The sequence below is a fragment of the Lactuca sativa genome, chromosome 3, assembly GCF_002870075.4.
Source record: "Lactuca sativa cultivar Salinas chromosome 3, Lsat_Salinas_v11, whole genome shotgun sequence".
NCBI classification, from domain to species: domain Eukaryota; kingdom Viridiplantae; phylum Streptophyta; class Magnoliopsida; order Asterales; family Asteraceae; genus Lactuca; species Lactuca sativa.
In genome coordinates, this window is record NC_056625.2 from 57,816,953 (window position 1) to 57,841,469 (window position 24,517).

The window sequence follows — 24,517 nt, forward strand, 5'->3', positions numbered from 1 at the left end:
CTCTTGGGAACAGAAGTCAAACAAACAGGCCCATGTTTTCCTTTTATTTTACTGCACAATTAGTTGTTGTTTCCTTTATTTACCAAATTGAATCCCTAAAAAATAGAAGTAGTTGATAGTGGGTTTTTATTTTTATTTTATTTTTATTTTTATTTATTTATTTATTTTTGAAGTATTTAAGTTTTGTAATTTTTGTTGAGGGATATACATAAAATTGCTCCAAAAATATTTTCTTTCTTCTTTTGAATTCATGGGAGTTCGCGACCGACTCGAAGAGGTCGTATCGTCTGCTGCTTTCATTGCCCTCATGCCTCCGACACACAGACTCAAGCCTCGTTAATGAAAAGCCATATCGGTTTCCGCACTTTCAAAAACAAGTCATCACAGAACTCATCAAAGAAATGCTTCATGATGGGATCATCCAATCGAGTCAAAGCTGATACTCATCGCTCGTTCTTTTGGTTCAAAAGAAAGATGGCACTTGACGGTTTTGTGTAGACTACCGGGCTCTAAACGCCATTGTAACATCCCGAAATAGCAAGAGTAGAGTTGAAGGGCTAAAAGTGATAATTGGGAAGAGAGACTCGACGAGTAGAGTCGCGACTTGGTCGCGTGGTTAAGTAGCCGACTCGGCGAGTCGATGAGATGGACTCGGCGAGTAGGCGCTGGGTGGAGAAAACCCTAATTCTCGGGGTTGAGCCCTATATAAGGAACATTATGTTCCCTCCCCAACCTCTTTATTTCCCCCTTGAGTTCCAGAAACCCTAAATCGCGGAGAAGCACCATTGTTGAGTGGATTGGAGCATTGGAGAAGTTTGTTGAAGGAATCTTGTGAGATTGAAGGCTTGGAGCAAGGGGCTTTGCTTGGATTCGAATTTCATTGCAGTTGGGGCGTCCATTGGAGGTAATATCTCATTCTTGGACTGATTGTATGTTGTTTCTTCATTTTGGGGTTTGTGGGATCTTGCCTTTGGATGTAATTGGAAGTCTAGAGGTTAGATCTGAGGTTGCTACCTCAGATCTGGAATGGAGAAGAATCAGAGAGCATGAAAGTTCCTGTGTTTGAGTGCTTAGTGAAGCCATCATGTCCCAAACCCTAGCTCTTAAGTGAATAATGCATAGATCTCTTTGGATTGACGTAAAGTTTGCCACTTTACGTGATGGATGAGTTGTAGGAGGCTAGATCTATGTTTTGGATCAATTGCATGGTCTGGAATGCTTCTGTATGGATTCAGACCGGTGGTACTCGGCGAGTCACATGGGTGAACTCGATGAGTTGCTTGAAGATGAGTTGGAACTCGACGAGTTGGAAGAACAACTCGGCGAGTCGGATGAAGATGGCCTGGAACTCGGAGAGTTGTATGAACAACTCGGTGAGTAGGTTGAAGATAGCCATAGACTCGGCGAGTCTGTTCTTGGACTCGGTGAGTCTTGTCGAAGAGTCCCGATATTCTCTGGTTGAGTCGAGAATCGGTGAGTCAAGGGATGACTCGGTGAGTTGTGTGCGAGTGGACTCTGAGTTGTTGGACTCGGCGAATCTCGGGGTGACTCGGCGAGTTAGGTCGCGGATTGAGAAAAGTTCTGAGTATGGGAACTCGGCGAGTCATAGGGTTGACTCGGCGAGTAGGGTCAGTTAGGGGTTGACTTTGACCTTGTCTTTGACCAAGGGTTGATCAGTGGTTTCCAGGGGTATTTTAGTAATTGTTGATTATTGTTTTGAGTTCAGTGCATTGGTGGTTGACCAGTGGTGGAGATCGTATCAGTGATCGGAGCAGCTTGGGTTATCTGTTCAGTCGGCAGTTTCGAGGTGAGTTACCCTCACTATATCAACGGGGTCTAAGGCACCAAGGCCGGCCCTTATCGGATTGAAATCCGGGTAGTTGTTGCTATGTTATTGTTATGTTGTTGCTGTGTTGTGTTTGCATCCTGAGAGTTAGGATGGTATATGTTAGAGGCCTGATTGAGATCGGTATCCTGAGAGATTGGGAGGCGCTATGCTAGTGACCTGTTAGTTCAGTATCCTGGTTAGGATGATTATATGTTATGTGATCTGTTAGATCTGCTTGTGGTATGTGATTTGCTTTATGATTGTATGTATGTATGTGCACATGGTTGTTTGGACTGGAGTTGGGTTGAGGCGGGTCCTGCTGTGTGTAGTAGGCCAAGATACCTAGGGCGGACCGGTTGTCCCGTAGGCCCAGCGAGCGGTCCGGATAGGCTGTAGGTCCCGATAGGGGCGGACCAGACGTGCCGAAGGCTCAGAGAGTGGACCAGACAGACTGAAGGCCCGGTGCGGGCGGACCAGTCATACTGTAGACTCAAAGAGTGGACCGGGTGGATTGAAGGCCCGGGAACGGGCGGACCAATCACACTGCAGACTCGATGTATGCGGATAGACTCAGTGGGTGGACCAGGTGGACTGTTGGCCGGTGCGGCGGACCAGTCACACAGTAGACCCGGAGAGCATGGCTGTTCTGTGTATAGATATATTGTGGCATGATATTCGTGTATGGTATTTGCGGTTGGTATTTTGGGGATATCTCACTAAGCTTTCGGGCTTACAGTTGTGGTTTCATGTTTTTCAGGTTCTTCAGGAGATTGTGGCAAGGCGAAGGCGTGATCGTACCGCTCCTCATGATTTCGTGGTGTTATGATTCTGGGAACACGATAAATGTTTTGTATTGAAAACCTTTTTGTAAAGATTTTATGGAATCGAGATGTTTTTGAAAAATTTAAAATTGGTTGTATTTTTCGGTCGTTACAAGTTGGTATCAGAGCCTTGGTTTGAGTGAATTGGAGGAACATTCGTGTGAGTCCAGTCTCAAATCGAGGAGAGTTTTCAAAAGAGTAATTAAAAATGGTTTTCAAAAAAATGAGTAAGGGAGGACGCGGAGGTACGATCAGCCGGAGCCAGTAAGTAACCCCCAAAATACCATGCATGTTATTTGTTTGAGCTTTGATAGAACAGCATGCTAGAGATAGGCTAGGGATCTTCAGGATTTCATGATATGTTGCATGATTTGTGATGCCTGTAGCCTAGGGTTCCTTATGGGATATTTTCAGTGTTCCTCTAGTAGTGAGGATTGAGCGTTGTTATGCATGTTTCTCTAGGGTGTTGTGGTAATACTTCATACAAATATGGGTAGGTGTGGAAGGTAGTATGGGCCCGTACTACTGAAAGCACAGGACCCATACGCGTATCAGGGAAACCATGATCTCTAGGGTTGGGTTACGAGAGTTGGATCCCAGGATTGTGGGAAGTGTCCGAGATTTGGTATGGTGTTTTTCAGTATGGAGATTCTGAGGCATGATGAGAGTGGATCCGGGTCAAGATCGGGAGCTGGAGAGAGTTCCGGGTGGATAGGTGCTGTCTGAGGTTATTGGTCAGATGAGCTCGTGCGAGTTGGATGCGAGGATTCGCGAGATCCTGCATGATGAGGTTGCTGCACTGTTTCGGGCTGAGTTGTCGGAACTGCTTGGGTCGATCAAGACCGCCATGGTTGAGTGTTTTGATGAGCGCTATGCGACTCTCGCAGAGACGGCTGCCGCGGCGGCTACAGTGGCTGTAGCAACGGCAGGGGGAGGAGCTGATAGGGATTTTCAGTATCAGGACTTCGATAATGCGGAGCCTCCCACCTTCGATGGAGTTCAGGACCCGATTGTTGCTATGAGATGGTTATCGGACGTGGAGGGGTGTTTCTTCACGTGTTCATGCCCTGTTGATCTGAGGGTGAGGTATGCTCTGAACCTGTTGAGGCTCGGGGCGAAGGATTGGTGGAGATTGACCACGGGGTCATATTCAGATGCGCAGAGAGCCGCGGTTTCATGGGATCAGTTCAGAGAGATGTTCATCACTCGTTATGTTCCGCAGGTTGAGAGAGAGAGGTTGGCTCAGGAGTTCCTTGAGCTGAAGCAGGATTCGGAGTCGGTGACTGAGATCACCAGGATGTTCACTGAGAGGGCGATGTTTTTCCCAGAGTTCGCTTCAGAGCAGGCTCAGATGTCTCGATATTTGAGCATGCTCAAGAGGGACATCAGGCAGATCGTGTCTGCGCAGAGGTGCGAGACCTTGTTGGAATTGCAGGAGGCCGCCAGGCGGCGTGAGTTAGAGGTTGAGTTGCAGTTGCATGAGCTGAAGCAGGCTCCGATGCAGTCGCAGCCGGCGCCAAAACGGTCCAAGACCGTTGATGTTAGAGTGGGGGAGTTGAGCAGCCACACTTGTGGAAAGTGTGGGAGGAGTCACACCGGAGCTTGTAGGTCCGGTGGTGCATGCCGCAAGTGCGGAAAGGAGGGGCATTATGCGAGGGATTGTCGGCAGTCAGCGCCAGTTCGGGATCTGAGGATTTGCTATCTTTGTCATCAGGTTGGACATTTGAGGGTCAACTGTCCACAGCTTGCTGCAGGATCGGTGCAGGCTCCAACACCGGCCACTTTGAGGATCACAGGTGGAGGTTAGGGTGGAGCGGAGCCCCCAAGGGCTCAGGGTCGTTCCTTTCAGCTTGTTGCAGAGGAGGTTAGGGCAGAGCCAGAGACAGCTGCGGGTATGTTTCTTTCTTGATGTCTTGTTATCTTGCGATTTTTGTGGTGTATGGTTTGTGCTGGTATCTTTGTGTGGATTTAGATGTGGTATTTGTCGTTTTTCGGGTTGAGGTTTGGGTTATGGATTTGTGATTCGGGTTTTCGTCTTGGTATCCGTTGTTCCCTGAGGGTTTGGTATGATTATAGTTTGGTGTTTTGTGCTATCGTTGGTTATCGTTCGTAAGGGTTATTAGTGGAGATGCGGCATTGGGTTGAATGTCGGGTAGCATCTACATTCGTGGAATGGATAATTGGAGATCGGATTCTTTTTGTGCGGATTGATTAGTGAGGAGATGTGTTTTGCTGAGGGTTGTTTATGCTTGTGGGAAGCAGTCAGTGTGTAAGTGTTCTCTTTGTGCAGGGTTGTTCTGGAAGGTCGTTAATGGCGACCGGTGGTTGTTAATCAGTGCTATAAGTGGGGGAGAATTGGAGAATTCTCCGGGAGGTCGATGAGTATTTGAGGGTGCTTAGCTGTTGGGATTCAGCCGTGTTCCGTCAGCCCAGAGTATAGGCTGATAGGAGCGAGTGTCGGGCATGCGGGGCGGGATACAGACCTAGGGCATTTGATTGTGGAGGCCTGGGAGCAGGCCGGGATCGAGTATGTTGATGGAGTTAGAGTTCGGAACCCCTAGAGGGCTAGAACGGTATGCATGGGAGGATTTTCGGAGGTGATAACTCGGAATGTCGAATGCTAGTTGAGCGGTCCGGATAGACTGAAGGCCGGTAGGCGTACCAGTCAGGCCGAAGGCTCGGAGAACGGTCCAACCAAACTGGAGGCACTGAGAGCGGTCCAGATTGGCTGAAGGTTCTGAGGGTGGTCCAGATGGGCTGAAGGCTTGGTGAGGCGGTCCAGTCATGCTGAACACTCTGTAGGTATTGTTGGATCTGTTGAGGATATGGTTTGGGGTATGTCGCAGTGTGTTTGCATTAAAAGGTCTGGCCCCGAGTTGTGATTTTGATGAGTTGAGAGAGTGCATGGGCTTGAGAGCCCCTGCGATGAGAGCCAGAGTATGTGGATAGCGGTTACGCAAAAAGGGTGGTGTCGCGTTGGGCGAGCACCGTGGCACCTGTTGGAGTGCAACTCCGAGAGGATTCCTTGGAAAAGGAAGAGAGAAAGGTGTGTAACTCCGAGAGGGAGTGCAAGTTCACGGAAGTGAAAGCTGCAGAGCAGAGTTATGATTAGAGTATTTCAAGTATGCTTTTTGAGCATCGTGTTTGCGGCGGTGGAGTAGAAGCTCATCCAGTTTGGGATGTCTGCTGAGGTTGCGGAAGGAATTCCGCAGGTGTAGAGCCAAGAGGCTTGGAAAGGATGCAGGGAGAGAGTCCTGGACTCTCAGTGTGATTCTGATCAGGGTATTGGGTATGTATCAGTGGTTCATCCTGGGGGATGTTTGAGGGTGTCATCAGTGTATCGGGTTTTCCCAACCTGAGGGTGCTAGAGCTAGTTCAGCATGTGTATGTGATTGTAAGAGGAGAACTCGTGGGAGTTGCTCTGAGATAGAGAATGGGTCTTTCCGTCGTCACGAAATGGATAGAGTGAGATTTGGATCGGGCATCCGATGGTTCATGGTTTTCTAGCCCTTATGAGTCGAGTGATGGTTGTGATTTGGAGCAGTGTTGCATTATGAGTAATTCTCAGTGGTTAAGTGAAGTTATCAGAGGGTGAATCCGGCGCCCGATTTGAGACGGTGGTCAGGACACCGTGAGGAAGGGAAAGTGTGTTCGAGTTTCAGTTGGGTATACCTTGAGGGACCTGACCTGGTTGAGGCCAGGTGGCGCGTTGCGGGAGTATCTTTGGAGTTGAGCTGCTGTAGGCTTCGAGTATGAAGCCTAATATAAGTGGGGGAGAATTGTAACAACCCGAAATAGCAAGAGTAGAGTTGAAGGGCTAAAAGTGATAATTGGGAAGAGAGACTCGGCGAGTCCATGGTTGGACTCGGCGAGTAGAGTCGCGACTTGGTCGCGTGGTTAAGTAGCTGACTCGACGAGTCGATGAGATGGACTCGACGAGTAGGCGCTGGGTGGAGAAAACCCTAATTCTCGGGGTTGAGCCCTATATAAGGAACATTATGTTCCCTCCCCAGCCTCTTTATTTCCCCCTTGAGTTCCAGAAACCCTAAATCGCGGAGAAGCACCATTGTTGAGTGGATTGGAGCATTGGAGAAGTTTGTTGAAGGAATCTTGTGAGATTGAAGGCTTGGAGCAAGGGGCTTTGCTTGGATTTGAATTTCATTGCAGTTGGAGCGTCCATTGGAGGTAATATCTCGTTCTTGGACTGATTGTATGTTGTTTCTTCATTTTGGGGTTTGTGGGATCTTGCCTTTGGATGTAATTGGAAGTCTAGAGGTTAGATCTGAGGTTGCTACCTCAGATCTGGAATGGAGAAGAATCAGAGAGCATGAAAGTTCCTGTGTTTGAGTGCTTAGTGAAGCCATCATGTCCCAAACCCTAGCTCTTAAGTGAATAATGCATAGATCTCTTTGGATTCACGTAAAGTTTGCCACTTTACGTGATGGATGAGTTGTAGGAGGCTAGATCTATGTTTTGGATCAATTGCATGGTCTGGAATGCTTCTGTATGGATTCAGACCGGTGGTACTCGGCGAGTCACATGGGTGAACTCGATGAGTTGCTTGAAGATGAGCTGGAACTCGACGAGTTGGAAGAACAACTCGGCGAGTCGGATGAAGATGGCCTGGAACTCGGCGAGTTGTATGAACAACTCGGCGAGTAGGTTGAAGATAGCCATAGACTCGGCGAGTCTTGTCGAAGAGTCCCGATATTCTCTGGTTGAGTCGAGAATCGGTGAGTCAAGGGATGACTCGGTGAGTTGTGTGCGAGTGGACTCTGAGTTGTTGGACTCGGTGAATATCGGGGTGACTCGGCGAGTTAGGTCGCAGATTGAGAAAAGTTCTGAGTATGGGAACTCGGCGAGTCATAGGGTTGACTCGGCGAGTAGGGTCAGTTAGGGGTTGACTTTGACCTTGTCTTTGACCAAGGGTTGATCAGTGGTTTCCAGGGGTATTTTAGTAATTGTTGATTATTGTTTTGAGTTCAGTGCATTGGTGGTTGACCAGTGGTGGAGATCGTATCAGTGATCGGAGCAGCTTGGGTTATCTGTTCAGTCGGCAGTTTCGAGGTGAGTTACCCTCACTATATCAACGGGGTCTAAGGCACCAAGGCCGGCCCTTATCGGATTGAGATCCGGGTAGTTGTTGCTATGTTATTGTTATGTTGTTGCTGTGTTATGTTTGCATCCTGAGAGTTAGGATGGTATATGTTAGAGGCCTGATTGAGATCGGTATCCTGAGAGATTGGGAGGCGCTATGCTAGTGACCTGTTAGGTCAGTATCCTGGTTAGGATGATTATATGTTATGTGATCTGTTAGATCTGCTTGTGGTCTGTGATTTGCTTTATGATTGTATGTATGTATGTGCACATGGTTGTTTGGACTGGAGTTGGGTTGAGGCGGGTCCTGCTGTGTGTAGTAGGCCAAGATACCCAGGACAGACCGGTTGTCCCGTAGGCCCAGCGAGCGGTCCGGATAGGCTGTAGGTCCCGATAGGGGCGGACCAGACGTGCCGAAGGCTCAGAGAGTGGACCAGACAGACTGAAGGCCCGGTGCGGGCGGACCAGTCATACTGTAGACTCAAAGAGTGGACCGGGTGGATTGAAGGCCCGGGAACGGGCAGACCAATCACACTGCAGACTCGATGTATGCGGATAGACTCAGAGGGTGGACTAGGTGGACTGTTGGCCGGTGCGGCGGACCAGTCACACAGTGGACCCGGAGAGCATGGCTGTTCTGTGTATAAATATGTTTGGCATGATATGCGTGTATGGTACTTTCGGGCTTACAGTTGTGGTTTCATGTTTTTCAGGTTCTTTAGGAGATCGTGGCAAGGCGAAGGCGTGATCGTACCGCTCCTCATGATTTCGTGGTGTTATGATTCTGGGAACACGATAAATGTTTTGTATTGAAAACCTTTTTGTAAAGATTTTATGGAATCGAGATGTTTTTGAAAAATTTAAAATTGGTTGTATTTTTCGGTCGTTACAGCCATGACCATCAAAGATCGCTTTCCGATTCTGACAGTCGATGAACTTTTGGACGAGTTACATGGAGCTAGCTACCATTTTTTCCAAGATCAATCTCCATGCAGGATATCATCAAATCCGGGTTGCAACAAACGACATCCACAAAACGACATTCCATAGCACTAATGGCCATTATGAATTTTTAGCTATGGCGTCCGGCTTGTCAAACGCACCATCAACCTTCCAAGTAGCCATGAGTGATTTATTTCGTGATGCTCTACGTCGTTTTGTCCTTGTATATTCTTTGACAACATACATGTATATAGTCGTTCTTTGGATCATTACTATGAGCACTTGCAATACGTGTTCAAGGAACTCCAACAAAACAAATACCATGCAAAGTTATCAAAATGTGTTTTTCGTGTTACCACAATGAACTATGTGGGTCACATTACTTATGCACAGGGAGTTCAAGTAGACCTAAGAAAAATTGAGTCATTGCAACGTTGGCCGATGCCCCACTCTTTCACCTCCTTACGTGGATTTCTTAGCTTGAATGACTACTATCGCTGATTTGTTTATCATTATGCAAAGATTGCAACACCGCTCACTGACATCCTTAAACTTCCACAGTTTGAGTGGAACCAGCAAGCCGCCTCTACATTTGACTTACTCAAAACAACCATGGCTCAGTTACCATCACTAACACTCCCAAACTTCTCAACCATTTGATATCACAAATAAAGGATGCATCAGGAATGGGCATTGGTGCGGTACTATCTCAAGATGAACTACCCATGGCTTTTTTTAGCAAAAAAATGTCGCCTAAAATGCAGGGGAGTTCAAAATATATCAGTGAATTGTATGCGATCACAAAAGCGGTAAAAAAGTGGTGTCAATACTTGTTGGGCTGCCCTTTTCGTATTTATACAGATCAAAGGAGCCTCAAACAACTAATGACTCAAGTCATTCAAACCCCTGATCTGTTGAAATGATTCAGAGCTGTTCAGGGGTGTTTCCTGCATAAGTTTTAATTAGTATTTGTCAGTTTTTCTTCATTGAATAAATCAAAGACCACGTGTGAAGTTAATTCCTGGTCTTTGGTATGTAGCTAGGTTGTTCCTATTTTTCTGTTAAGTCTTAGTTTAAATTAGAAGGCAAGTGCACGTTGGAGTATGTATCCCTGTTTTTGTTTCTTTTATTCAGTGAATAAGAAAAGTACTTTGCCTCAAATTATCCTCTGAGTATTTACCTATTTTCTGTGGTTTCCTTGGTCACAGTGCAGAATTGTAAAGCTGCATATCCCCATTTTACCCTTCCTGTCATTTGACTGTTTTTGTCCCCTGTGCAGTCTTGTTTCCTTGTGACTTGTTTTTGGTAAAAAGGTCTTTATTGCCCCTATAAATACCAACATCTGGTATCAGAGCCCTCAGGTGTATGCCCAGGTATCAGTCCCAAGAAGAAATGACTGGAAATAATGGAAATGGTGACAAGGAAGGCCAAATCACTCTTCATTATCCAATGCTCTCCAGAAGTAATTATGGTGCATGGGCCATAAAAATGAGAGTCTTCATGTAAGCTCAAGGGGTTTGGGAAGCAGTGGAGCCCAGGACTCAGAACATAGTTGTGGAAGTTAAGAAGGATTAGATGGCTTTGGCAGCCATCTATTAAGGTATTCCTAAATATTTGTTACTCTCTTTAGCAGAGAAGAAGATAGCCAAAGAGGCATGGGAAGCCTTGAAAACCATGTTTATGGGAGCAGATAGAGTGAAGACAGCCAGGATACAGACTTTGAAGACAGAATTTGAGGCAATGACAATGAAGGAGACAAAAGTAATAGATGATTTTGTTGCAAAAGTATGCAACATTGTAAGCACCATGCGCACACTTGGAGACACTATAAATGAGTCCTACATTGTAAAAAAACTATTGAGGGCAGTACCACCCAAGTTTCTCTAAATTGCTTCAACAATTGAGCAATTTGGAGATATAAACTCCATGTCCGTTGAAGAGGTGATAGGAAGGCTCAAGGCCTATGAAGAACGGATGAAATGTCATGTTGAACCAGAAGATAGAAAACTCCTCATGACCTATCAACAATGGTCAGAGAAGAACAAGAAGAAAAGTGAGGCTGATTCAAACGCAAAGGCAAACCGGGGTGGTTTCAATAGTTCACGTGACAGAGGAAGAGGTCGTGGTGGCCGTGGCAGAGGTGTCACCATAATCAGGGAGGCCAAGGTACTTCTAATAGACAAGACAAAAGTGATGTGCAGTGCTACAATTTTCAGGAATTTGGGCACTATGCAACAAAGTGCAAGAAACCAAAGAAGGAAAGAAATCAAGAGGCTAACCTGGTCCATGATGATAATGAACTAGCCTTGCTGTTGGCAGCCTTTGAAGAAATAGGGGAAGTGTTTTTAAATGAAGAAAGAGTGAAGCCTGAAGTAAAGCGAAATGGGGGAGCCTTGAATCAGTCAAAGGTAAGGTATCTTGACACTGGGGCAAGTAACCACATGACTGGGGACAAAGAAAAGTTTCAAACACTAGACAAGAAAGTTCATGGGGTTGTGAAATTTGGGAATGAGTCCAAAGTAAGAATCGAAGGGAAAGGATTGATTCTACTCCATTGTAAGAATGGAGAAGAAAGAAAATTGAGAGATGTATACTACATACCTGACCTTTGTAGCAACATAATCAGCCTTAGACAACTCTCAGAAGGAGATGATGAGATCAGAATCAAGGAACCTTTCCTGTGGGTTCATGATGATACCGGAAGACTATTAATGAAAGTGAAGAAGTCTCCAAACCGGCTCTACAAAATCCAACTAGAAGAAGTTACACCAAGGTGCATGATAGCAAATCTAAGTGGTCCAAAATGGTCGTGGCACATGAGGCTAGGCCATGTGAATTTCACCTCTTTAAAGGCTATGGCTGATAAAGGCCTAATTGAAGGAACCCCCAAGGTGATAGTACCATAAGAACCATGTGAAGGGTGTTTGAGAGGGAAGCAAGCTCAAAATCCATTCCCAGTAAGCGCAAATTTTAGGGCCACAAAGAAATTGGAACTAGTCCATGGCAAGGTTCTAAAAGGCGTGAGGCGTGGCGTGGCGGCAAGGCCAAGCCTCAAGCTTAACGAGTTATGGTGAGCCATGGCGTATTTCAAGGCGTGATGTAAGGCGGCCATTTTGTATTAATTTATAATTATATTACCTCATAAATATAAATTTATATCAAATATACCTAGTTTTTAGAAGTGTTATATCAACAACTAATAACAGAAAGTTAATAAAAAACACAATACTTGTATGTACGATTAGAAAAGGTATAAAAAAGAGCAAAAAAATGTGTCTCAAACGAAAAAACACGCGCCATAACACGCCATAACGCGCCATGGCACGCCATATCACGCCCTGCCACGCACCACGCCTAACAGCAACGTTATGAAGCTTTTCGTAACGGCGACGCTGCGCCTCCCGCCATGGCGCGTCTTTTAGAACACTGGTCCATGGCGATCTGTGTGGACCAGTCTCACCTCCAACACCTGTAGGCAACAAATATTTCATGCTGTTAGTTGATGACTACAACAGGGTCATGTGGGTATATCTGATGAAAAGTAAAGATGAAGCCTCTCGTACCTTCAAGAATTTTAGAAGCAGGGTGGAGATTGAAACCAGTGAAAAGTTAAAGGTATTAAGACCAGATCGTGGAGGTGAGTTTCTATCAAAACAATTTGACGAATATTGCAGTGAAACTGAATTGGAATGCCACTTTACTGCACCCTACTCCCCACAGAAAAATGGGGTGGTAGAGAGGCGAAACCGGACGGTGCTTGAGATGGCTCGGAGTTGTCTGAAGTCGATGATGGTACCCAATGTACTGTGGGGGTAGTGAATCACGTAGTCTATGTGCTAAACCCATTAAGCACAAAAGCTCTAGATGGGGCTACTCCATATGAACTGTGGACCCAAAGAAAGCCACATGTTGGTCACCTGAGAATTTTTGGCTGTGTTGTACATATGAAAGTAGCGATGGGGCACCTTAAGAAATTAGAAGATCGAAGCAAGAAATTGGTGTATCTTGGAACTGAGAAAGGTACGAAGGCACACAGACTTCTAGACCCTAATTCAGGCGTGATATATGTAACCAAGGATGTGATCTTTTGTAACGACCCAATTTTAACGTCCAAAAATTTCGTTTTTAAAACATTTCTTTAGTAAACATTAATAATTAAAAACGTTGTTTGATCAAAACACATCACAACGTAATCATGTCTAAAAGCCAAATCATACAACCAATCGAAATATCAGAGTACAAATCCCAGAAAATCTAGTAAATGCGGAAACCAGAGTGTGTGCATGATGTGCCGCTACCGCGCCAGCTCCTTCCCCTTTGATGAAGAGGTACCTGAAACCAAAACTGTAAAACGTAAGCACAAAGCTTAGTGAGTTCCCCCACTGTACCACATACCACATAATCACATAACATACATAAATTGTTAGGCATATCTGGGTGCCCGACCTACCCCTTCGGTCCTCTCGACCGGATACTGCCTAGCATATCTGGGTGCTAGCCTCCCCTTCGGCCCTATCGACTAGATACTGCCTAACATATCTGGGTGCTGGCCTCCCCTTCGATCCGCTCGACCGGATACTGCCTAGCATATCTGGGTGCTGGCCTCCCCTTCGGTCCTCTCGACCGGATACCGAGGAAACTATTTCTCCCCTGTACTACTACCACATAACATGTATCACAATATCAGAATCTATCTAACATGGCTGGGTATGACTACCCCTTCGGCCCTACCGACCGGATATCTTGGGGACTATCTCCCCCTACTGTCACTAGCACATAAATGCAACACAGGTAGTAGTAATCCCTTAGATGAATATCACAGAGACAATCATCTACATACAACTCCTACTGGTGGGCTGGCATTGTGGCCGTAGACCCACCGCTACTGGAAGGTAACTCACCTCGAAGTAGCTGCTGATCTGATCGGGAACTGACTGTCTACTGCTGCTGCTACTGCTCCGGAAATCCTCCAGCTGCAATTCCCACAACATACTCAATCAAACACTGCTAACTGGCCTATGGGTAAAATGACCATTTTACCCCTGCTTATGCCCTAAGTCAAAGTTAGAGTCAACTTTCAGTTGACCCGACTCGCCGAGTTGGCTTGCCAACTCACCAAGTCCCTGTCCAATTGACTGACCTGGTCCCATTTCTACTCGTCGAGTTAGGCGTTGACTCGACGAGTTCTTATTCCAAACTGGTTGTTCAAGTCCTTCATCCTACTCGCCGAGTTGTATGAACAACTCAGCGAGTTCATCTTCATCCGATGAACACCATGCTGAGACTCGCGGAGTTGTATGAACAACTCGTCGAGCCTGTTCTTGATCTAAGAAGATTGCCTTGAACTCGCCGAGTCAGGGCATTGACTCGCCGAGTTCTTCCATGGGTGAGTTCGGCTTCCAACTCACCGAGTCACACACCGTGACTCACTACTCAAACTCGACACAACGAAAAGGGGACAACTCGGAGACTCGCGAGCAGACTCGCCGAGTCAGATGAACGACTTTTGAGTCGTCGCCATGAAATCATTACATACGCGATTTTGCTCGATTCAAGTCTATGCCATTCACAGATCCGGGTTCCTAGAGCATGAATCACACGTAAAGTTTCCAACTTTACGTGTAGATATTCACCAATGATGGATGTAGGGCTCAAAATGCCTCAAAAGGGTAGATCTAGGGTGAACAAGCAACAATGGTCCAAAAAGGTAGCGGATCTGAGCTCCTGGAGCTCAATCTTGCCTAGATCTAAAGGCCAATCAACTTATTACGACTTATATTGCACATACAAGCTTGGGGAAGGGCTCAAGAAAGACTTAATGGAGCAATAAGCATAAAAACAGAGGGAAAACGGGTTATACCTCAAAGAAATCACTGGGAGGACACTAAGATGCTTGGCTTCCTTCCCTTCCTCTTGATCTACTCCTCTTCCTTCACAAAATCTTCAAGGAAACAGACTAATACGCTTAAAACTCACAAGAACACAAACTAGGGTGTATGGAGAGCTTCTGAGGGTGAATGGGGCGGAGTTGGGGCGCAAATGGTCGTTTAAATAGGGTGCAAACCCTTGGAAATTAGGGTTTCATCAGACAGCGCAGACTCGCCGAGTCGCCAACTTAGACGTGTCCCGGGTCCCCTCTCTACTCAGCGAGTCGGACCTATGACTCGCCGAGTCCAAGGCTAACAATGGAAAAATACTCAAATAAGATTTACGTACCAGGAACCAGGTGCTACATCTTTGAAGAAAATCGGAGATGGGTATGGGAGAGTACGTCAAAGATCAAACTGACACCAGGGATGTCATTCACTGTTGAAGGCTTTGACTTCAGTGATGTGGTCAATAGTGATGATGTTGAGTGGGTGCCTGATACCCCTGATCTTGGAAGTGGGTCAAATATACCTGAACAAGAAATTGGGCCATCACATAGTAATGTTGCTTGGGCCGAGACTCCTCAGCCCATTAATTTACCAGTCCATTCAAGTCCACATGCTACATCCGCTAATACACCAACGAGTTCACCAGTTCGTCAATTGCTCCAAGTCGCCAAACCCCTGTATCGACACCAAGCAGTGCTTCGAGCTCCACAGGTGGTGGAGTGCCAAAACACTACTGTTTGCTCACCGATCTGTATGAAAACACTGAAGAGATCGAATTACCACAGGAAGAATTAATGTTGGTGAGTAGCGATGATGAACCCTCAACCTACACTGTGGCAAGTCGCAAGAAGGAGTGGATACAAGCGATGGAGGCTGAAATAGCCTTGATTGAAAAATAATACCTGGAGCCTAGTCGAATTACCAAAGAATCGGAAGCCAATTGGATTGAAGTGGGTCTTCAAAGTAAAACGAGACCCGACTGGAAGGATAGTGAAGCACAAAGCTAGGATCGTGGCAAAAGGCTATGTGTAGAAGTATGGAATCGACTATGACGAGGTATTTGTGCCTGTTGCCAGAATTAAGACTATACGTGTTATTCTTGCCCTTGCTGGTTCGAATGGTTGGGGTGTTCATCACCTTGACGTGAAATCGGCCTTCTTGAACGAGAAGTTAGAAGAGGAGGTGTATGTCACACAACCAGAAGGCTTTGAGAAGAAAGGTGAAGCAAGCAAGGTCCTTAAACCGTCAAAAGCACTTTCCGGGCTAAAACAAGCGCCCAGGGCATGGAACTCGTGTTTGGATGCTTACTTGAAAGGTATTGGATTCAAAAGGTGCCCCCAGGAGTACTCTATATATACCAGGTTGAAGAATGGAAACACTTTAATTATTGGAGTCTTTGTTGATGACCTGTTGGTGACTGGAAGCTCTATTGCTGATGTGAAAGAATTCAAGACGGAGATGAATGCAAAATTTGAGATGAGTGATGTTGGTCTCCTTACTTACTACCTGGGAATTGAGGTAAATCAACACAAGAACTCTATTTCATTGAAGCAAGAAGCATATGTTAGAAACCTTCTAGCAAAGACCCGTATGCTGGTGTGTAATCCCACCAAAAGTCCCATGGAACACAAGACTCAGTTGACTAAAGAAGGAGGTGGAGAGCAGGTCAACCCCACTGAGTACAGGAGTATAGTGGGTGAACTTAGGTACTTGACTCATACCCGTCCAGACTTAGCATTTGCTGTAGGAGTAGTGAGCCGCTTTATGGAGAGACCCACCATGGTTCATCTTCAGGCCATGAAAGGGATTCTCAGGTACATAAAGGGCACTTTAGACCATGGTTTAGTCTATACAAGAGGAGAAAAGAAAATTCATATTGAAGGGTATTCGGATAGTGACCATGCAAAAGATTTGGATGATAGAAGAAGTGCAGTAGGGATGATGTTTTGTGTGAATGGGAACCTGGTTTCTTGGTCATCACAAAAACAAAGATGTGTAGCACTATCTTCACGTGAGGCTGAATTTATGGCAGCCACTATGACTGCATGTCAAGGCATTTGGTTGCGAAGGCTCTTGTCTTCAATAACTGGTTAAAACATCCCACCAGTGGCAATGTATGTTGATAACAAGTCAGCTTTGGAGCTCATGAAGAACCCTGTCTTTCACGGAAGAAGCAAGCATATAGATATAAGATTTCATTTTATCAGGGAGTGTGTGGAGAATGGTGAAATCAGAGTTGCAAATGTAGACGGAAAGGAGCAGAAGGCAGATTTACTCACAAAAGCTTTAGCTAGAGTGAAACATGAGGAAATGTGTAAGCTGAATGGTATGAAGAAGGTTGAGAGATCTGAATTAGGAGGGAAAAAGTTGAAATAATTCAGAGTTGAGGGGTGTTTCCTGCACAAGTTTTAATTAGTATTTTTCAGTTTTTCTTCATTGAATAAATCAAAGACCACGCGTGAAGTTAATTCCTGGTCTTTAGCATGTAGCTAGGTTGTTCCTATTTTTCTGTTAAGTCTTAGTTCAAATTAGAAGGCAAGTGTACGTTGGAGTATGTATCCTTGTTTTTGTTTCTTTTATTCAGTGAATAAGAAAAGTACTTTGCCTCAAATTATCCTTTGAGTATTTACCTGTTTTCTGTGGTTTCCTTTTTCACAGTGCAGAATTGTAAAGATGCATATCCCCATTTTACCCATCCTGTCATTTGACTGTTTTTGTCCCCCGTGCAGTCTTGTTTCCTTGTGACTTGTTTTTGGTAAAAAGGTCTTTATTGCCCCTATAAAGACCAACATCATCAATACTAGTGGGCGACTAAAATTTTGGGCTATGATTTCGAGGTGTATTAAAAACCCGACAAAGAGAACCAAGTCGCAGATGCATTGAGTCGTCAAGATGAGCCAATCCTCTTTGGAATCTCCTTTGTTCAAGCTACTTGGCTCAAGACACTTCTCGAGTATTACCAACACAGCCATGAAGGGAAACAACTTTCACAAAGATCGACCGGACCATATGCTATACCAGGTTCGGTTTTTCGTGGTCTTCTATTCATTCACGAAGGCTGTTTATTCCACAGGTTCCAATGATTCGTGAAGTACTACTTTTGGAGTTCCATAGTTCCATCATTGGTGGCCATTCTGGCATACATGCCACCATAGGCAGGATCAATGCATCATTCTTTTGGCAAGGTGTAAAAAAAGATGTAGCCGACTTTATTAAAAAATGCAAGAAGTGTCAACAGTACAAAACCCCTACACACAAACCTTACGAAACACTTTAACCGCTACCAATACCGCCTCAGGTATGGGACGATGTGTCGATGGATTTCATTACGGCTCTCCTACCATCTAATGGAAAGACAACCATCTAGGTAATTATTGACCGCCTTTCAAAGTTTGCACATTTTATCGCGTTAACAAGTCATTTCACTACCGCTTCACTTGCCACAATCTTCTTACATGAGATTTATAGAATCCATGGCATCCCTAAGACCATTGTATATGATCGCGACTCAGTTTTTGTGAGCCGATTTTGGCACAAGTTATTTGATCAATTGGGAACCAAGCTCCTCCATTAAAGCGCCTATCACCCCCAAACAGACGGGCAAATCGAGGTGATTAACCGTTGCCTACTATCATATTTACGATGCTTTGCAGGGGAGGAACCACATAGTTGGATGAAGTACTTATATCTTGCCGAGTTTTGGTATAACACTTCATTCCACACGGCAATTGGGATGACACCGTTGAAGCCCTATATGGTCGACTAGTCCCAACAATTCACGATTACCGCACAAGCGATTCAAAAATCCATTCCATTGATTCATCATTGACAGAGTATCACCGATTCTTGGGGCTTTTAAAAGGCAGTGCCGGTGATGAGATGGGGCAACCTACGCACATGCACATGTCCTTCATCTTTTAGGGGCCCAATTTTTTAAAAAAAAAATACTAATATACTATATCAAATTTGGCCCAAAGTAAAGTCAGTGCAAAATAGACAAATAGTCCAAATGGGTCACGTAAGACAGAAGGTCGCATGAGCAATGTGATAAAACCAATTCGTAAATTGTTATTCACTAATTCTCCTTCTGCTCTAAGCCTTTATTCCTCTAAGCGACACAACAATTCAGCAACGACAACAACATAAAAGGAGATTGACAACTTAGCTTCAGCGAGACATGTAAACAACAATGACATCAACATTCAAGGGCAGTAGTCGGTTTTAATCTGTATTCTGTAATCACTAATTGTCTAATCAGTTCAATAATCACTCATTAAGGTAAACGATTATATCAAATTTAATTTTACAGTTTATCAATTAGATAATTAGAAAATTATCATTATCAATTACATTATATTGACAGATTCAACTTTTATCAGTTTTAACGTTTTATCAATTATCATTATCATTTTTCCATGGAATCTTGGTTCTTGATTCTTGAATACTTGAAATCTTGAATGTTGAAATCATGAATGAATGTTGTCATTGTTGGAATCCTAAACTAACTCAAAAAATGAAAATTGGAATGTTCTTCCGAAAATACCTACGGGTCATATTATTGATTCAATCATTCAATGATTATTGAATACTTGAAATCTTAAAATGTTGAAATCTTGAATGTTTAATCATGAATAAATGTTGTTATTGTTGGAATCCTAAATTAACTCAAAAACTAAAGTTTGGAATGTTCTTCCCAAAATACCCATGGGTCATATTATTAATTTAATCATTCAATGATTCTTGAATACTTGAAATCTTAAATGTTGAAATCTTGAATGTTGAATCACGAATGAATGTTGTCATGTTGAATCATTATTCGTTTACCGGTTATGTTTTTAGTAATTACTTTATGTTAAAAATTGAAACTAATGAACTTGTAGTAATGAAGTCTAAACAACCATCCGATAGTCAAAAACATAAAAGCGAAAACTAGATGAAGAAAAGAGAAAGGTAGATGTCGGTGCTCTAGATAAGTTTATACATAGACAACCTGTTGAAACGCATGTTGAAGAGTACATTGATGAGCATGGTCAAGAGGAAGAGAATGTTAAAGAGCAAGAGCATATAGAAGTATAAGAGGCAGAAGAGTAAGAGTCTATTAAAGAGCTTGTTGATATATGTGATCCAAGAAGGTGGGAAAAACTTAAATATAAGGGGAATAAACTTTTGGTCGAGAAAGGTCCTAAAAGAGATACTAGTATTATGTATGGTCCGTACGATAAATTTGGTAGACTTTCTTTTGTAGCTTTATATACAAGAACTTTATCAAATTTGAAAAGTGTGATATAGAATGGTTAGTATATTCGAAAGAGCTCGACCGAGTATTTTGTTTCTGTTGTAAAGTGTTTAGAAAAGGGATTCTGAAAGGTACATTGGGTGATGAAGGTTATTTAGATTGGCACTATGTAACCACTAGAGTTAAAGAACACGAAATTTCCTTGGATCATCTCACAAATAGGAAAAAGTGGTTTGATATGCGTAAGATATTGAACTTGAACGAAACATTGATAAAGTTCAATACGAGCAATTCAAGAAAGAAAGTGATTACTGGAAACAAGTCCTTTTGAGAATCATTGTAGTAGTGAAGTTTCTTGCTAAACATAATTTAGCATTCCATGGATCAAATGAAAAGTTGTATCAATAATGTAACTATAAATTGTATATTTTTTGTTCAAATTACACCAAATACCTTTTTGTTAATTATTATTATGATTGATTCCACTTCCTATTTGTTAATTGTATGTAATAGGTACTGAATTTTTTTTGGGTGTCATTGAAATGTTGGAAGAGTTTGACCGGATTATCAAAGAACATGTGCGATGAATCACAAGTGATGGGCTTCATGTAAATTATCTTGGGTATACAATCCAAAATGAACTAATACTTTTGATATCTCAAAAAATTAAAAAAGAGTTATCAAGAAGATAAAGGAAACAAAGTACTACTCAATCATACTTGATTGTACTCCTGATTCAAGCCACCAAGAACAAATGACTATATTAGTAAGGTATTTAAAGTTATCATATAATTTTGTTACCGTCGAGGAGTCATTTTTAGGTTTTTTGAAAGTTGATGATACCACCAGAAAAGGACTACTTGATATTAAATTTGAGGAGTTTAAGTCTCTTGGTCTTGAAATTGATGATATGAGTGGTCAAGGCTATGATAATGGAGCAAACATGAAAGGAAAACACTACGGGGTGCAAAAGAGATTTTTAGATCTAAATCCTAGAGCATTTTACACTCATTGTGGTTGCCATTCTCTTAATCTAACATTATGTGATATGGCTAACAAGTGCGTTAAAGGAAAGAACTTTTATGGACTCATCCAACACATTTATACTATCTTTGCAAATACTACTAAGAGATGGTAAATTTTGAAAGATAATGCTCAAGGTTGGAGTCTTAAATCATTGTGTCAAACTCGTTGGGAAAGTTGGGTTGACAGTGGAAAGGCTATTAAACTGCAACTTGTTGATGTACGAGAAGCTTTACTTCAAGTTGGAGAAAAAGATAATGATGTTGCAATTGCAAGTGAAGCAACTTCAATAGCAGAAAAAGAACTTGGTGACTTTGAATATTTGTTATCAATTGTTATGTGGTATCAAGTATTAAAGCATGTGAATATTGTGAGTAAAAAGTTACAATCAAAGGATATGCATCTTGATAATGCTATTACACAAATAAACATATTGATCGGGTACTTCAAGGATTATAGAGAAACTGGTTTTTCAAAAGCGATTGAGGAAGCTAAGCAGATTGCTATTGAAATGGGTATTGATCAAATATTTCCACAAAAGCGTTTGATTCAAAGGAAAAAAAGGTTTGATGAGAGTTCAAGTAGCGAAGAAGTTTCATTTACAGTTGGAGAGAATTTCAGAGTCAATTATTTCTTATATATTGTTGATCAAGCTATTTATTCTCTTGAGACAAGATTTAAACTATTCAAAGAGTATGAAAAAGTATTTTGTTTTTTATTTCCATATAATTTGAGGGGAATTGAAGATAAAGATCTTAAATCTTCTTGTCATCATCTTGAAAAAACACTTAAGTTTGAAGAAAGATCGGATATTGATGTCGAGGAACTTTATACAGAGTTGAAATTATTTGAGACGTTGGAAACCAATGAATTTAGCAGCCCTATAGATGTTTTAAAGTTTTTGAAAGAACTTGATTATTTTCCAACGCATGCATTGTATATAGAATTTTGTTGACTATTCCAGTAACAGTGACATCAACAGAAAGAAGTTTCTCAAAATTGAAGTTTTTGAAATCTTACTTGCACTCCACAATGACCTAAGAAATACTTAGCGGTTTGGCAATGATATCTATCGAGAACAAAATCTTAGAGAGTATAGACTACAAAGAGTTAATCAACCAATTTGCAATCAAGAATGCTAGGAGCACTTCACGGTAGTCGGTTAGCGTTGCGATATGTAATTACTTATTAAAATACTATGATTTTGCTATGTTTATTGCTAGAATGTTTGTCGTCGTTTTAAAAAATATAAATTTATGTAATTTAATTCGTTACACGTTAATGCCGAAGGGCCTTTTTTTGCACCTCGTCCCGGGCATTTGAATCCTCAGGACCGGCCCTGCTAAAGGCACATTAGAACGTACACGCCAACAGATTGGGGAAGTAGCTTACTGCTTAGAGCTACCAACAGGCTCAAAAATACACCCAACCTTCCACGTTTCACTTTTACGTCCTTGTATGGGTGAACATCAGATCTCCTTTCTCCCTATTGATGAGATCTCCATGCTCTCTATTGACGAGGCTAATCAAAACAATGAAGTCCCCTTCATTCCATAAGAGATTTTGAGAATTCGACCACAAACCAGCTGGAAGTTATGAAATTTTGGTTAAATGGGCAAATTATGACATATCAAAAGCTACATGGGAAAGATTGGGAGAAATTTGTGTTCCTTTTGCAGAATTCTGTGAAGGCCACCCCGAACTATAGAACCTTGAGGACTAGGCCGTTGTCCAGAAAGGGGGAGTCGATATAGTCCACCTTCCTACTCCAGCTTAATTCACAGAAAGGCCCAAACGAGAAAGACGCCCACCTGAATGTTTATTGGATTAATCATATGTGATGCCCTACAATCTCTTCGGGAACAAAGTCAAACAAGCAGTCCCATGTTTTCCTTTTATTTTACTACACAATTAGTTGTTTCCTTTGTTTATGTAATTGAATTCCTAAAAAGTAGAAGTAGTTGATAGTGAGTTGGTTTTTTTTTTTTTTTTTTTTTTTTTTTTTTTTTTTTTTTTTTTGAAGTATTTAAGTTTTGTAATTTTTGTTGAGGGAAATACAGAAATTTGCTCAAAAAATATTGTCTTTCTTCTTTTGAATTCTTGGGAGTTTGCGACCGATTCGAAGAGGTCGTATCAATGAGTATGCATGTACTGTTGAACACGACTCTTTTATATGGGAAACAACAAGACTTTTATTAAGACACTTAAGGAGAACTTACACTTTGTGAGACTACTACACACTTTGCTTTCTTTGAGGCTTTCTTGGATGGTTTGGAGCAAATGAGCTCCATACCTATTTATAGGCCTCTTAGGAAGGTTCTAGATACTAGCATACATTTACTACATACTAGATAACTCTAGAACTATCTAACATATTCTACATGCTTCCATATGTTTCTAGAACGTTCTACCATGTTCTGGAGAGGTCTAGGTTGCTCTAGTGTCTTCTAGAATGATCCATATCCTTCCAGGGTCTTCCATGTCGTTCTAGAGTATTCTAGACTCTTCCGGTATATTCCAGAGTCTTCCATAGTCTTCCATAATGTTCTAGAATCTTCTAGAGCATTCTAGAACAAGCTAAAGTCTTCTAAATAATATTTGTTTTATTGGGCTAGTGATGATCTTTAACACTCCCCCTCAACACTAGTCCTCATTCTTCGTACCATGTTAAGCTGACAGCGAAAACCTTCACATTTTCCAGTACTCAACCCTTTGGTGAACAAGTCTGCTATTTGGTCATTGGTCTTGATCTGCCGCATCTCAATTTCTTCCATCAAGACTTTTTCTCTGATAAAGTGATAATGCACTTCCACATGCTTTGTTCTAGCATGAAATACTGGATTTTCTGCCAGCCGAATTGCAGATTGGTTGTCACAATGAAGTGGTACTGCATAGTCAACTTTTTGATGTAAGTCCTCCATTAGGAGTACCAACCATGTACTTTCTTGAGCTGCTACGGCCGCTGCTTTGTACTCCGCTTCCGTGGTTGACAATGATACTGTTGGTTGTCTTTTACTACACCATGATATTGGTCCCGACCCAAGCTTGAACACATACCCAGTGGTTGATCTTCGGGTATCATGGTCTCCTGCATAGTCAGCATCACAATATCCAACCAACTTGCAGTCTTCTCCTCTTTTATACAAGAGACCATAGTCAATTGTACCTTTGACATATCTCAAGATCCGTCGGGCAGCATCCAAATGAGGTTTCTTCGGACTTTGCATGTATCGACTCATAACTCCAACTGCATAAGCAATGTCAGGCCGAGATAAAGTTAGGTAGATAAGACTACCTACTAGTTGTCGATACATCGTTCCATCATCCAACTCTTTTCCTTCATGAGCACATATCTTGGAATTTTGCTCTATTGGTGTTGATATTGGCTTACACTCCAACATGCCAAACTTTTGAAGTATATCTCTTGTATACTTTTGTTGGCAGAGGAACAACCCTTCCTTTGTACGATCAACTTCTAACCCCAAGAAGTGTTTAAGCTCCCCCAGCTCTTTCATTTGGAATCGCACCGATAGATTTTCTCTTGTTTGATGGATTTCTCTTTCGTCATCCCCGGTGATGATCAAGTCATCCACATAAACCAACACAATTGCCAACTTCCCTTCTTTTTCTTTGACGAACAGGCTTGAGTCTGCATGTGCAACTGAATAACCACATCGGGTAAGAAATTCAACAA

General features: G+C 42.8%; 1 protein-coding gene across 1 annotated transcript; it reads left to right on the forward strand.

Annotated features, from left to right (window-relative positions):
- The first annotated feature begins 10,614 nt into the window (after positions 1 to 10,614).
- On the forward strand, positions 10,615 to 11,594 carry LOC111890084 (uncharacterized). The gene is made up of 2 exons (XM_023886240.2): positions 10,615 to 10,854; positions 10,905 to 11,594. The coding sequence occupies exons 1-2, from the start codon at positions 10,615 to 10,617 to the stop codon at positions 11,592 to 11,594; spliced, it is 930 nt and encodes a 309-aa protein (XP_023742008.2).
- The last annotated feature ends 12,923 nt before the right edge of the window (positions 11,595 to 24,517 follow it).